Here is a 15242-nt window from a genome sequence, read left to right on the forward strand (position 1 = left end):
CCAGTGTTCTCTCCATTAAACAAAGCTGTCATCTCCAAGGTCATGGGCCAGTAACCCTTAAAGTGGAGGCTAGTGGCCACTTGAATTCACTATAAAGAAAATTATTGCTTTGGAGGAGCTAACCTGGTTGACCCTTGAGGTCCCTTTCATTTGATAAGGCTCCCAAACTTGTGGTCCCATCCCCGCCTTGTTTGGTCTATACATGTTTTTTCTCATCCCCAAGTCACAGGCTGAGCAGCAGCTTTCTCTGGTACATGACCTTGAGCTTCTTCTGCTCTTGGGTCCCCATCTACTTAGTAGAGCAGGGTCACATGCTCCCCATTTAGCCTGGTACTCAATGCCCCTGTACCAGTCCCTTCACGAGTTAGCCGTGTCCCTGTATCTCTGTGGAATAAAGTGAAAAGAATACTACACAGAAGGTGAGACCACCTAGGTTCTAGGTGTATTTCCCCTTGGTGTATGAATCATGATGCAATTCCCCTTGTCTTGGGCCTACTTACACGACATCCTTCAGAGCTCCTTCTCTGATATTGTATAAAAAAGTAATCAACACTTCCCAGATGAGCCTTTGGGTTCAAGAAACTTTATGTACTCCTTGGTGGACCCTGGGATGGGAAACTACCCCTAAGGAGACATTAGTCTTGGCAATTTAGTGATAAGAATCAGGAGATGTGCTCCTGAGACAGAGAGGCACAGTCACAAGGCTTTCAGAAATGTCTTCTGTTCATATTGGGGACCAATTTGACACACACCCAGTTGAGGGAACAGGAACCTCTGAGTCAGGGGGGTTGAAACAAGTGCTGGTAAGATATGGGGAACTTTTCTCTTCCTTGGCACTTCTGATTCCTGAGCCTGGCTGGTCTTCAGGGGGCCTTTGCTACCTGGAACACATGGGTTACCTGGTGAGACTGGGCAAAGTTATGACAGACCAAGAGAAAGAACAGCTGGAGAGCCAGCAGTAGTGGTAGCAGCAGCAATAGCAGCAGCAATGGCAGTGGCAGCAGCAGGTTATGTTGAAAGAGCAAAGCTTTGAAAACCCAGTACTATAATTTAATGCCTGGATGTTCAACAGCAAGTTTTTTTGCTTTTTGGCCCAAATTCCCTAATTTGTAAAACAAGGATAATATTAACATTACATTAGTGGGAGGAAAGTACCAAAGTGATGTGGAGAATTACCAAGACTCTCATCTCAGACTTGCTCTCCTTGTGCCAGCTCTAACTCTCACGATCCTAAGTTATGGTAGCAGCAGTCCAGAGCCCAGGCATCAGAAACAGACTCGGGACCCAATCCTGGCTCTGCCTCTTATTGTGTGCCCTGGAGCAAGTCTCTTCTTCCTCAGGGATTAGGCTGGACCACATGATCTCTGAGGTCTCTTTTAGCTCTCCCATTCTACATCTTAAGATTCTAGGTCTGACATGGCTACATCTGGCTATGTTCTATGGGCCCTCTCACCCTGACACTTTATGTTCTAAGAGCCCTATGACTAGATTTGACATCCATGTAGGGCGCTTCGGTTAGGTTAGAAAAGTGGGGTTTCCATCTGGAAAAAGAAAGCAGCAAGACTAGCCCCAGAGCAGCAGGATAGATACATCATTCCCTCCCGCCTCTCTACACTGACCTGGGAAGGTGGAGAAAAGATTTGCCTCATCCAGAAATCAGGTCAAGGAAGGAGGCTTCGGGTCAGCTGGGCTGTAACAAAACACTACCATCACAAAGGCCAAAAATAAAAAAAAAAAAACAACAAAGCTCAATCTCTCTTCCTCCCCTCCTAGGAAGGAATCAGGAAGGAGACAAGTCCAAATTCAAAGCTGCTACAAGAGCCCTGTATACCAAGAGCTTAATGAGGTAGATAAATATGAACTGTGGACACAGCAACCCATCTGTGACTTCAGCAGAAGCAGAGATAAGTGCTAGGCAACTCTGGGTCAGGCACTTGTCCTAAGCCTTAGTTTCTACATTTGTAAAATGAGGGGATTATATAGGATGATCTTCAAAATTCTCTTTCCACTGACATTCCGTGATTCTGTTACTATCACCTCAGGAACCAACTTGGCCCAGAGTCTGGGCCTTAAGCAAGCCAGGCTTGAGCAGTGCTAGAACTAGAACCCGGTCCTCCTGACTTACACTGTTTTTTCCACTACAGTGAATTTGGGAGTCAGGAATCTTAGTTAGAAAGTAGAAGGTATGTCTAAATCCTGTAAAAACCAAAACTGGGGCACCCAGGCAAGATGGAGTTAAGAGACATTCAGAACAAAAACAAGGCTTCTAATTGGTGCCAGCAGACACTTTTTATTTGACCCCCTCAAACTGGCCTTCTGAGAAGAAACAGGAAGGAACCTTAGTCCTTAGTCTTAGTCCTTTAGCAACTTGTGTCAAGAGGGAACAAATGGGACTATGCCATTAGGAAGTTAGGGAGTATTTCATGCCTCCTGAAACCACCAATCCAGAAAAGGTTCCCAGAAGCACCAAAAATAGGGGCTGTCATAGGTTTAAAACATAACTTATACAAATAATCTAGCAGGATGAAGAACAAAAAATAAGGGCTACTTATTAGCCAAAAATACTCTTCCAGACATATGAAAATAAGTTATTTTCATTTCTGTATCTGAAAACTCTACCTGTATTCTTGCCCAAGAAAGATAAGCCACATGAAGACTAATAGAAGCAATGTGAGATTTTATGCATTGCTCTGGGCAGTTCTGTTCTTAATTCAACTAGCTTATGGGTCCATGCAGTCTTGCCCAAGATATTCCTGGTGGCAGGGGCTCTTTAAAGTGGAGCCAGTGGTTTAGAATATACAGCACGATGTCAGCTCTCAGGAGCTACCTTCGACCCTGAGAAGAATTCATCTGGTCTTTGATGCTGATGGCCTGTTTCAGCAAGCCCTCAATGCTTCGGAAATAAACACTGCTATCCATCAAGTTCTTCACAGCACTAAAAAACAGGGAGAGATGGAGGGGAGAACAAGAAAGGCAGTTACTAGAATCTGTCTGGCCCACAACTACCAACTCAACTTGTGGGAATGGGTGTGGTAAGAATCGTGTCAGTGCTTGGCAAAAGGGCTTAAGGGATAATCCATCCATGCGTCTGGAGGAGGGAGTCTGTAGTATGAAGGTGCAGAATTTGGGACTGTCTCTTCTGGAATGCCTTCCCTGATCCTCCCCTTCACCCCAAGCTGTTTCCCCCCCTCAAATTGTCCCAGAGCACTTTATCAGGCTCTCTTTACCCCTGCTTTGTATTTTATTTGTATTTTGTATTATATTTGTATATTGTATTATATTTAGCTGTGTTGACATATCTCTCCGAATATAAACCCCTTGCAGGAAGGGATTGGGTCACTTGTAAAATCTTTGTAGCCGTAGCATCTAGTCTAGTGACTTACATGTAAAGAGTATTTGTACTGAACTAAAGAAATGTGAGTTGTTAAAACTATATTCAGCCCCACTGTTTATTGAACTTAAAGCCAGAATCCATCTCCAATCCCTGAAGTAAGGCATGGAGCAGAATAAGTCATCACATTGTTGTACACTGAAAACTAAACTGGGTGATAACCTCTGGGGCTAGACACAGACGGCATCCCTTCTGAGGGAAACAGTTATCCCTTCCTCCTCAATGCTAAGATCAAGTTTTGAACTGTTCACAAATGTAGAAAGAAAAGTGAAAATTAAGACTCTTGAGTTTACCTGCAAGCATACTCCACTGTATAGATGGCCCCCTGACTCTGTTCCTCCCAGCTCTGCATGTCAGACTGAAAAGAAATGCTGGAGATTATTCAATGAAAGCTTTTTTTTTTTTCTCTTCCTCCCCACCCCTTTCCTAAGGGATATATAGAGAGAAGGTGTTGATCAACATTTAGATTTTGGATAGAATAAAAATGTGATATAGTGAAAAGAGAATTGGCTCAAGAGCCTGAAGTCTAAGGATCCAGTCCCAGTTCTGCCAATCTCTTGCTACATGACTAATGACTAGACCATGACAGTGAAGTGTGAAACAAGTTATCTCAGTTCTACGACCCCTTCTAGTACCAACATTGCTATAACTGGTTTATGATAAGACATATCGTCTGTTTTGCCCTGGGGTGAGGACATATTGAAGTGTTGTATTACTTTGTTGTGGCTGGCCAAATACTAGAGACAACATACTATGACCTTGGTGACCAGATTATTATAACACTCTTGATCTTCCCTAAATCAGTTATAAACCTCAGGAGGTACAAATTTGCTGAGAGAAGTTGGGAAGCTAAAGTAACAAGGGTCTTATTTTTGCTTAGTTAAAAGCAAAAATGTCTCCCAGTGGACTTCAAATACCATCTGTTTTGAAGGTTTAAAAATCTATCACCTTACTTTCTTGCCCACCAACACCTTTTTCTAGTTCCTGAAGCTTTCAGATGCATAATTAGAAAGGACCATCTTTACATGAAACAGCTTACTTTTTTTTAAACACTTACTTTCTGTCCAAGTAACAAATCTAAGATAGAAAGGTAAGCAAAGGCTAGGAAAATAGGGTTAAATGACTTGCCTAAAGTCATACAACTAGGAAGTGTCTGAGGTCAAATTTGATTCCGGGTGACTCTTATCCACTGTGTACCTAGCTGCTTCCAAAACATTTTTTTAAACCCTTACCTTCTGCCTTAGAATCAATGCTGTGTATTGGTTCCAAGGCAGAAGAGTGGTAAGGGTTAGGCAATGGGGGTCAAGTGACTTGCCCAGGGGTCACACAGCTGGGAAGTGTCTGAGGCTGGATTTGAACCTAGGACCTCCCGTCTCTAGGCCCGACTCTCAATCCACTGAACTACCCAGCTGCCCCCAAATGATAAATTATTTGACCATTCTCAGCTCATCTTATATTACATCAAAGAAAAACTGCAAATCAATGCTGGCGGAGGGGAATAGTCATATGTATGAAATCCTGGATCTTCAAATCAATAATTTATTTACATTTTTATGGTATCTTAAGGTTTCCAAAGTGCTTGTTTGACAATCACCTAAATGAAGTAAGTGGGTGAAGCTAATTCTCTAAAGCTAACTAATGTTACACAGTTATAATAAAATACATATACACACTAATAATAAAATGAAAAATCATTGTTATTACCTAAGAACAACTCTAGCTACCAAGGTCAGTCAAGGGCAGCTGGATTGACAACATACTTGAACAGCCAAATTATAATTCCTGATCGAAGGGTTCATAAGCACTGACCAATCCTGGGATTTGTGGCATGCCTCATGGCAAAGGCCAAGGTCCAAGATAAAACAAGATACTGTTGTAAAGGCAATTTTCTTGTTGTGGCCATATCAGGAACTCACAACTGGGTTAATGAGTGCTCAGCCTTCAATGGAAAAATAGTGGGGTTTCTACCAAATTGACTAGGTTAATCTGGCATTGCTCAACAGACTATCTAGGAAGCTTCCACAGCTTCAAATAGTGACTATTCTGGCATTTCTAATTATTCTTACAACCTATTTTGGAATTTACTTTTCGAAAGCTCTCATCTAAATAGGTAGTGGAAGGATTTGCCAGTCCTCCTGTATTCCAGATAACTTCTCAATCAAGAATCTTCTTCCTTTCATCTTTTAATTCCTTAGCAAACATTTCAGAGACATAAAAAAAATGTGAACTTTTGACTGCAATAGAAATTTGTTATTAACCAAGTTATAAGAGGACTGATTACTTTGATGTAACCGACTGCACTGTTTGTTCTATATGTCTATGATATCAAACAGAAAATCGGAGGCCAGTGAGATTTTCCCTAAACCTAATCCTGTCTTTGAGTCTTCTTTATTCTTTCTCTTCCTTTCTCTATTCCATATTTTGTATTCACAGCTCCCCCACAGTTCAAAAACGTATCCTGGGGCAGCTGGGTAGCTCAGTGGATTGAGAGCCAGCCTAGAGACGGGAGGTCCTAGGTTCAAATCCGGCCTCAGACACTTCCCAGCTGTGTGACCCTGGGCAAGTCACTTGACCCCCAGTGCCTACCCTTACCACTCTTCCACCTATAAGTCAATACACAGAAGTTAAGGGTTTTAAAAAATTAAAAAAAAAAAAAACCTATCCTGACCTTTATGATATGCTGAAACAGGAGTCAATAAAAATGAAAACTAAGAAATAACTTGACCTTGAGGAAGTCACTTCCCTTCTTTGGGGCTCAGTTTCTACAACTACATTTTTAGAGAAGGTTGAACAACATGACTTTCAAGATGCTCAGTCTCCAGGTCTGAAGGCCTTCCTGTCTTCCAGACCCTTTCAGACTAGATAAAAAGGCCAGTCCTTCCAGGGAATTTTCTTGGACCTGCTCAGCTAGAAGTGAACTAATCCTCCTTGAAATTCCCAGAATCTCTTAAAGAGGATTTAACCCAGCCCACCTTATATTACAATATGCCTAGATGTCAGATAACTGTATCAATAGCATTCCCTTGGATCTACTAGTCTGATAAACCAACCTAAAAAGGGAACAAGATTAATCTGGTGGAGGTTTATTCTGATATTCTAAATTTTCAAGGTCCCCTCTAGCTCTTAAGCAAAGGATAACAGAAAAAGCATAGGACTCTGGAGTCAGGATTTGAACTTGGGTTTCTCTTTACCCAAATACCTAGAAGGGATCTTTAAAAGTTATTGAATCTGGGGCAGTTAAGTGGTTCAGGGGACTGAAAGCCAAGCCTAGAAACAGGAGGTCATAGGTTCAAATCTGGCCTCAGACACTTCTTAACTATGTGCCCCTGGCAAGACACTTAACTCCCAGTGCCTCGCCCTTAATGCTCTTCGAACCAATACACAATATTGATTATAAGATGGGAGCTAAGGTGGTTTTTTTGTTTTGTTTTGTTTTGTTTTGTTTTAAGTAAACTTAAGGACCACAAAGGCTAAATACCAGCAATTCAGAGTTGGGAGTATGATGACCAGCTAACACATTCACACACTCACACACACATTCATTCATTCTCTCTCTCTCTCTCTCTCTCTCTCTCTTCTCCCCCTGTCTCCCCCAACCCCCAATGGTGTACTATCATTCCTAGAAGGACTCTCAGAGATATATGTATGTATGTGTGTGTGTGTGTGTGTGTGTGTGTGTGTGTGTGTGTGAGAGAGAGAGAGAGAGAGAGAGAGAGAGTGAGAAAGTGAGAGAGTGAGAGAGAGAGAGAGAGAGAGAGAGAGAGAGAGAGAGAGAGACACCCATTCATTCATCTTCAGGGCTTTATTCCCATTATCACAAACTGCCAAATAAGATATTTTAAGTAGACTGTCCTAACAATATCTTAAACTTAATATATTCAAATCTGGACTCTTATCTCTTCCCCAAAACATACCCATACTCTTAACTTTCCAATTTCTGTCAAATGTACCATCATCCTTCCAATGTCCAATCAATTGTCAAATCTTGTAGTTACAATCTTCATAACTTCTCTCTGAGCCCTTTTCTCCACTCACACATTTGCAATTTTAGTTCAGGCCCTCATCACCTCTCTCTCACCTATATTAATTTGACAATCTAACTAGTCTCCTTGCCCAAAGGTCTGCAAAGTATTGGGCCAAATCCAGTTTGTTTTTGTATGGCCAGAGAGCTAAGAAAGGTCTCCACTTTTTAAAATGGTTTAAAAAAAGGATAATTTGTTACATGAAAAGTATATGAAATTCTAATTCCAATGTCCATGAATGCAATTTTCTTGGCATACGGCCTAGTGGTTCATTTGGGTTTGGTCTCTGACAGCTTTCCCACTACAACAACAGAACTGACAGTTGTGACCTAGACTACATGTGTCACTAGCATGCCTTGACCTACTGCACTTACATACTACAGGGATGCAATTATTTCTCAAGAGGGTTTCAAGTGCCTCATGCATTAATGAAATGGGACACTAAAAGAAAAAACTACCATTGTATTCCCAACATGTCAAAACAAGAAGAAGGGTGGGAAAAAAAAGGCTTTTTTTCTGTTCAGGCTAATATAATAATTTTTTTTTTTGATGAGAACTTCCCTTAACCACTATCACTGACTACTGAAGGCTTTGGAAATTAGCTTTTCCTACAGACTTGATAATGTTTCTTAATGAATTGAACCCTAAAATCACAAGGCAAAACAAAGCTTCAATGAAAATGTAAATATCAGTGAAGTCGACTCTGTGATAACTAACATTGCTGGAATCATGAGTCAGATAAAGTTGCTTTATCCACTTCCAGTGCTGTCAACATTTTTAAAACAAGAGAAATCTCCATTCCTACACAAATTGGCAGTGAATGTATTTTCTAAGGTCAAATAATGGTTCCAGCAGCATTTTTCAGATCTCAATGCAAATGCAAAAATAATTTCCACATTTCAAAATCCATTTAAACTGCAAATGAGGAGCTTCCATCTAACCTTCAACTGAAAGTGATCAATCTGCAATATAATGACCTGCTAAAAGGCAAACATCAAGAGAAGGATCTAACAGAATTCTATAAATGTCTTCCTAGTGATAAATATGCTCAATTAAAATCACCTGCCCAAGGACTGATATTAGTATTGGCAGTAATTATATGTATAAAAGGACATTTTCAAAGATGAAACAAGCAAAATCTCATTACAGACCAGCATTAACAGATGAACATTTGCAATCAACTTTATTAATATAGAATACTAACTCTGAACCCAAATTAAGTGAAGAATTATTCCCCTGACTCCCCCCCCCCACTCCCATTCACAAAAAAAGTATTCTATTCTTTTCATTCATAGATTTAGGTTACAAAAAACTGAACTCAATCATTCAGTTTAATCACTAAAAAATTTTGTTTTCTCTCTTATTTTTTAAGTACCTATAAAATATCCTCAATTTTGCTTCTTGGTCCACAAAGCATAAAATATTGACTATCTGGCCCTTTACAAAAATGGTTTGTTGACTCCCTGTCCTCCCTACCCTTATTCATCTTCAGGATCCTGCCAAAGTAACGTAGAGACCTTGACCAAGTGCCTCTTTTACAAAGCCTCAGTTGCCTCAACAAATCCTCATCTGGCAAGGACTCTCACGTGGTCCCTGCCCTCCAGATTCACCCTCACTTGTCCACATCCTTCCTAAATATAGCTCATAAATGTGCATAATTCTCCAGATATGGCTTGTCCAATTCAAGGCACAGTATGGCACATATACCCTCTTCTTTCTGAACTCTATAATCTTCAAAGTAGCCTAAGAGTACAGTAGATTTTTAGGACTGCTATTTACTACTAATGATTCTTGGCTCATATTCACTGTTTACCTTCCTCTTTTCTATCCCCATTCTTTACTTATGGGATCAGAGATGAGAGCTGGATCTTTGAGATGAAGAAGTTTTACTATTTCAGAGAGGAGGAAAACGAATAATGGAGGCAGAACCAGAATTTGCCCAGGGCTTCTTACTGCAAATACTATCTTGTGCCCATAGTTACCACATGGCTTCTTTTATATAGATGAAAGGCTCAGGCCTGTGTTCTCTCTATCTATCACACAGGGTGAGTTTCTATTTCTCATACCAAACTAATAAGGGAGCTTCTGAGATTGCACTTACTGGTACCTAGAGATGGAAGATTGTCTGGCCCTTCTTTCCTACCACATTTAAACTTCTATACATATTTTTTCTCCTAATTTTAATCACTAGGGCCATTTGTATTTACAAAGTTTCCACAGATTCCAAAATTCATGTTATTGGTGACTTTACTTGCCACCTCTAATCATGCAGAGGATTCCCTTCAAAACCAAAGATGATAAGCTGAGAGGAGGAAAAAGGAGTTGTTGTACAGAGACCCCCTACATTAAGGGTATTCTGCTTAGCAGGGTCTCTGGCTATTTAAAATGCCTATTCAATTATACTGAGGCTGCTTTTTTCATGCAAACAAATCACCTGACCACCTGAAATAGTCATTTTAGGACTCTGAAATATTCGAATGAAAATATTAAAAAGGCCTTTATGGAGCAGCTAGGAAGCTCAGTAGACAGGGATTCAGGCCTGAAGACAGGAGGTCCTGGGTTCATATCTGGCCTCAGACATTTCCTAGCTGTGTGACCCCAGGCAACACGACATCAATTGCATAGCCCTTACCCTTCTTCTGCCTTAGAACCAATATTTAGTATCAATTCTAAGACAGAAGGTAAGGGTTTAAAAAAAAAAGAGGGGAAAAAAAAGGACTTTACCAGTTAAAATTTTGTACAATAAATAAGGTGGACAAGATTTTCTCTAGAGCAAACGCCCCTAACCTTTTTGATATCATGTACCCCTTTGGTGGTCTGGTGAAACCTAAGGATTCCTCAGATTAATATTCTTAAATAAATAAAATATATGAGGCTATAGATAAAACCAATATTTCAGAAAAACCTGGAAAGACTTATATGAGCTGATGCAAAGTGACATGAACAGAAAAAGAACATTGTACACAATAACAGCAATATTTTAACAATGATCAATTTTGAAAAATTGAGTTACTCTGCTCAATATAATAATTCAAGACAATTCCAAAGGACTCCTGATGAAAAATGCTATCCACCTCAGAGAGAGAACTGATGAGTGCAAAAAGAAATGTTTTTTTTTCATTTTATTTTTCTTGGTTTCTCCTCCCTCAGCATGGCTAATGTCAAAATATATTTTGTATGATTTCATATGTATAATGAGCATCGTATTTCTTTTCTTCTCATTGGGTGGGGGGGAAAGGGAAAGGAAGATAATTTGGAATGGAAAGTCTTTAAAGTTCATCACAAATTAAAACATTCATACCAAAATAATTTTTGAAATCTGGGGGGAAAAAGTACATGAACCTGAGAAGAATCCCTGCTCTTAAGAGAAGGAGGCAGTAAAAAGAACATGTGTCTTGCTTCAGCACAGAAGAAGAGTTTAAATCCCAATTCTGACACTAACTGGTGACCTTAGGTAAGTAACTCTATACCTCAGTTCCCCATCTATAAAGTAGTGAATAGTCACCTAAGGTATCTACAAAGTTGTCAAGAGAATTAAATGGGAATGTACACATACCATTTTGTAAACTTGAAAGTGCTACATTAATATAATCTCTCAGTGCTGGCATTCTATACCTGAAGGTTGCTTCAAGCACCAAACATTCTTTGATACTATAAGACTAACATTTGTGTATACTAATGAGACCCCTGAGAGAGGATTAAAAAACAAAGCACCTCCAAGATTTGGGGGCAATGAGAGAATAAAAAAAGGATGTTTGAAAATGGATTACAGAAATTCTCAAGCAGAAGAGAAAAGAACAAGAGGAAAATTTAACTGAACTTGTATCTAGATAAAACCCCATGAGTCTAATCCAGCTCACAAACTTCAAAAACATTTAGACTTTCCAAGAATACTGTTTTTCTTCCAGATTTATGTTTTGTGTGGATGTCAGATATCTCAGCAGCTGCAGCTCTGGCCCAGGGGACCGATGCATGAACATTTCAATCACATCAGTCTCATGGATTTACTATGAAATTCTGATTTGTGAGGATAGCCAGATGTTCACATCTGGAATATCAGGTAGATTTATTTTATATTAATTGCAACTTAGAGCTAGCTCTTCTACTTATTTTCATTAAACTTGTTGCCAGGCGATAGCACATGTACTAAGCTATGTGACCAGTTCTGTGACAAACACACAAAGAAAGGTAAAAGCCAGGTCCTGCTCTCAAAGAGTTCATGGTCTAATAGGAGAGGCAACATGCAAAATCTTCCTGCCTCCAGATTCCTAAGCTAACATGGCTGATAAGCCTCTTAACCAATCCTCTTTCAGTTGATCCTTTACCCCAATGTCCAGTAATCAACCCTAATATGCAGTCCTGACCATGTTAGTCCCCTACTTACAATACTCTAAAGTAGCTCTCTCTTGTGTCTATGGGACTTCCCTTCTCAACATGTGAGACCCACCAGAAGCTGATGCAAATCTAACTTTCTAGTCTTCTCTCATATTTCTCTCTCCATTCTGTCCTCTAAGAAGTGAAACACAGGGGCAGCTGACAGCACAATGGACAGAGCCAGTCCTGGAATCAGGAGGACCTGAGCTCAAATCTGGCCACAGGCACTTTCTAGATATGTGACTCTGGGCAAGCCACTTTTCCCTGTTTGTTTAGCCCTTGCCCTTCTGTCCTAGAGTTGTTACTAGGACAGAAAATAAGGGTTTAAAAGAAAAAAAGTGAACCACACTATTTTTGCTGCTTCTTCTCCCAATACTGTCAAAGTCTTGAATTCCTCCTTCCTCATCTCAGCTGAAATGCCATTTATTCCTCAAGGCCCAGCTCAAATGCTATCTCTTCCATGAGGTCTTCCTTTCCATTCATAAATGATTTTCCCTCAGAATTTTCATGACATGCTTTGTAACTACACTGTATTTAAATATCCTACAGAACAGAACATGCTATTTTCAGAGAAACACTCCCTAGTACTCAAGTGTTAACTTCATAAAGATCACAGTTAGGTTCTTACCCAGGTCTGTATCAGTCCCAGAAGCATGCAATGTCAGTTGTTAATACATTAACATAAGGACTTTAAAGGTTTCTAAAGCATTTGTACAAGGGTAACCTTAATTTCAGAGATAAGAAGTGAGCAGACTTGCCAATGGCCACAGAGCTAGGAAGCTGAAGTTTTAGAAATTGAGCCTCAGGTCTAACTCTCCAAATGTGTCACTCCTTCCCCTAGACCACAGAGCACAGAAACTCAGAACAATAGGACTTTTTAAAGTCATCTTTGAAGAGAGGGGGGCAATGGGTGTACACAGTGCATATACTTAGATGTTTGATTCATTCCACTGATCCCAGGCTGACAAAAAGGATTCTCAAGCTCAAAAGAAAGTGTCCCTTTAGAAAAAGACTATACCAACCTTTGGCTCTAAGCTCACCTTATGCTGGGCCAAATCAGGCAGAGAGCGCCTCACATGCTCCTGTAGGCGATACAGTGCCACAGATGGCTCGTTGGCCAGGACGTAAACGCTTTCTGTAAATTTGTCTGTAACTGAACCCAAGAAACCAGTAACCATGGTTAAGATGCAGTCTATGTGGAAAAATCCAAAAATAATGAAAATTACCTCCCCTCCAACTATTATATTTCCCCATACATATCAATCATACACCAAGACTAGCTCTAGAGCAGCTAAGTTATTGGAATTCTAAAGGGTAAGGGCTATAGTAGCAACTTATGCAGCCTCAATAGGGAAAAATATCTGAACTTTCCCTCAATGATACTAACTATATTTATTTTGTTCAAATTTATCCAGCCTTAGTTACTCAAGTGTTTTATTACAATTGGCCAGACTAGCTCAACCCAGAAGCCTAAAAAGCCCAAAACAAACAAAAAAGTCCCAGAATTTCAGGGGGCCAGGAAAGAGCAACTGTCCTCTAGGAAGACAAAAGCTCACAACTTAAAATACTTTCTCTTATTCCTATCTTTATAAACTATTCCTATCTTTATAAACCTTAAGGTTTTGATAGAAAAAGGATAAAGGGCAGTAACATATACCTGTGGAGAGACCAACTAGGTATGATTATGTTAGGGAGTGGGGGCTGATGTCAAAAGAGAAAAAAAGACCTTGGGAAATAATTGGGAAGAATTTAAACAAATGTCTTAGAAGAGAGAAATGAGGCAGCTAAGTAGTGAAGTAGATAGTGCACTAGGTTTTGAGTTAGAAAACTAAACTCAAATCCAGACTTACTAGATGTGTGACTCTGGGCAAGTCACTTACTCAGTTTCCTCAACAGTAAAATGAGAATCATAATAGCACCTACCTCAAAAAGTTGTTGTAAAGATCAAGCCATTTGATCTTTTTTGCATAATACAATTATGCATAAGTATAATAAAATTATAATTTAATAATGATAAAATTATAAAATTATGCATATTGCATAATATTTGCAATGCCTGACACATATTGGAAACTTAATGTTTACTCCACTACTATTCCAGATAAGCACCACCTCCCCCATTCCCCCTTTTTGGTAGAAGGAATGTCTGGAGAGAAGAATCAGGTTTGGGAGAGGTGGAGTTGGAAATATCTAACAGTCATCATAGATTTTATGCTGGAAATAACATCTACCTGGTCCAAACTCATATGTGTCTTTTGGAGAGGGGAGTAGTTAGAGGAGTGAAAAGAAGAACTGGAAGTGAGTGGAGAAGAGCAGCTAGTTTAAGTGACAGATTCCACCATTGCTCTGACACATCTTAGGTCAATCAATCTCCTTCCTCTCTCTGGGTCTCAGATTCTCTATCAATAAAATGAATGCACTGAGCTAGATGATCTAAGATCCATTCCAGTACTTATAAGACAGAGGGGGAAAAGATCGATGGGCTGGAAGACAACTGTCCTGGGTCCTCCAGGAACACTGAGGCCTGGATCTGGAGCATCAAAAGGGCCCTCAGAGCCCAAGAGTACAAGGGGTTCTTCATCCTGCTTATGTCCGCACCCTTTTGGATACAGGCCTGGGGAAGGTATCCTTCCCAGAGAGTTTAAAATGCATAACATAAAACGCTTTAGGAATTCAAAGGTCAGCGAAAATAAGGATCGATTTTTTTCCCCCATCCAAGTCCACGGATTCTTTAAAGTCTACATTTAGAGGACCCGAGATTATTCAAAGGGGCACCCCCGGACCCAGAGAGGAAGAGACACTTGCCCAGGGTCACACAGCAGCGTCTCCAGCCTGTTCCGACTTTTCACCTCCTCCCTCCCGGCCCCCAGTACCCGCCCCGCCGCCACCTTTCTTCCCCTTGAGCTGCATCTCCGCCTCCTCCATGGCGCCTCCGCGGAGCCGGCGGTTTGCGGCCGTTGGTGGCGGTTGGTGGCGACGGGAAGTTGGGGGGGCCAGGGTGAAGTTGCTGCGCTTCGACCGATCCCAGCAGAAACTCGTCGCCTCGCCACTCCGGTTCCGCTTCCGGTCTAGCGGACTCCACTCTCTCCTCCTCGCCCTTCCCCGGTCTCAGCCCCGGGCAGTAGAAAGGACCAGTCCAAGAGCGTGGCTTCTACCCGCGACTGGGCGAAGGGCAAGAGAGATTTCCTTCCTGGGCTTAGGTGGGACCGACACTCCTCGAGAGGATCAACTGAGAGAGCTTGTACACAGAGAGGGAAGAGGGATTCACCTCGGACCTCGTGAACCGTTTCCCAGTTCCCCCTACGCCCACAGGCCTCCCCTAGATCCCCGCGAGAGTTAACGCAAGAAAACAAACCCCTCGAGTGGGTGACATGAAAATGGGAGACACCGTCCCTTTAAATTGCACAGGCCCAGAGATCCCGCCCAGCCCTTAGCTGATTGGTCCCAGCGGGAGG

General features: G+C 41.0%; 1 protein-coding gene across 1 annotated transcript; it reads right to left on the bottom strand.

The window, feature by feature from the left end:
* Positions 1 to 704: 704 nt before the first annotated feature.
* Positions 705 to 15151, bottom strand: BORCS8 (BLOC-1 related complex subunit 8). The gene is made up of 6 exons (XM_044658528.1): positions 14676 to 15151; positions 12828 to 12940; positions 3685 to 3749; positions 2828 to 2935; positions 1620 to 1690; positions 705 to 881 (listed from the first exon to the last, which is right to left on the bottom strand). The coding sequence occupies exons 1-5, from the start codon at positions 14710 to 14712 to the stop codon at positions 1657 to 1659; spliced, it is 357 nt and encodes a 118-aa protein (XP_044514463.1). The 5' UTR covers positions 14713 to 15151; the 3' UTR covers positions 705 to 881; positions 1620 to 1656.
* Between the last annotated feature and the right edge of the window lie 91 nt (positions 15152 to 15242).

Source organism: Gracilinanus agilis, chromosome 1 (genome assembly GCF_016433145.1).
Source record: "Gracilinanus agilis isolate LMUSP501 chromosome 1, AgileGrace, whole genome shotgun sequence".
In the NCBI taxonomy this organism is placed as follows: domain Eukaryota; kingdom Metazoa; phylum Chordata; class Mammalia; order Didelphimorphia; family Didelphidae; genus Gracilinanus; species Gracilinanus agilis.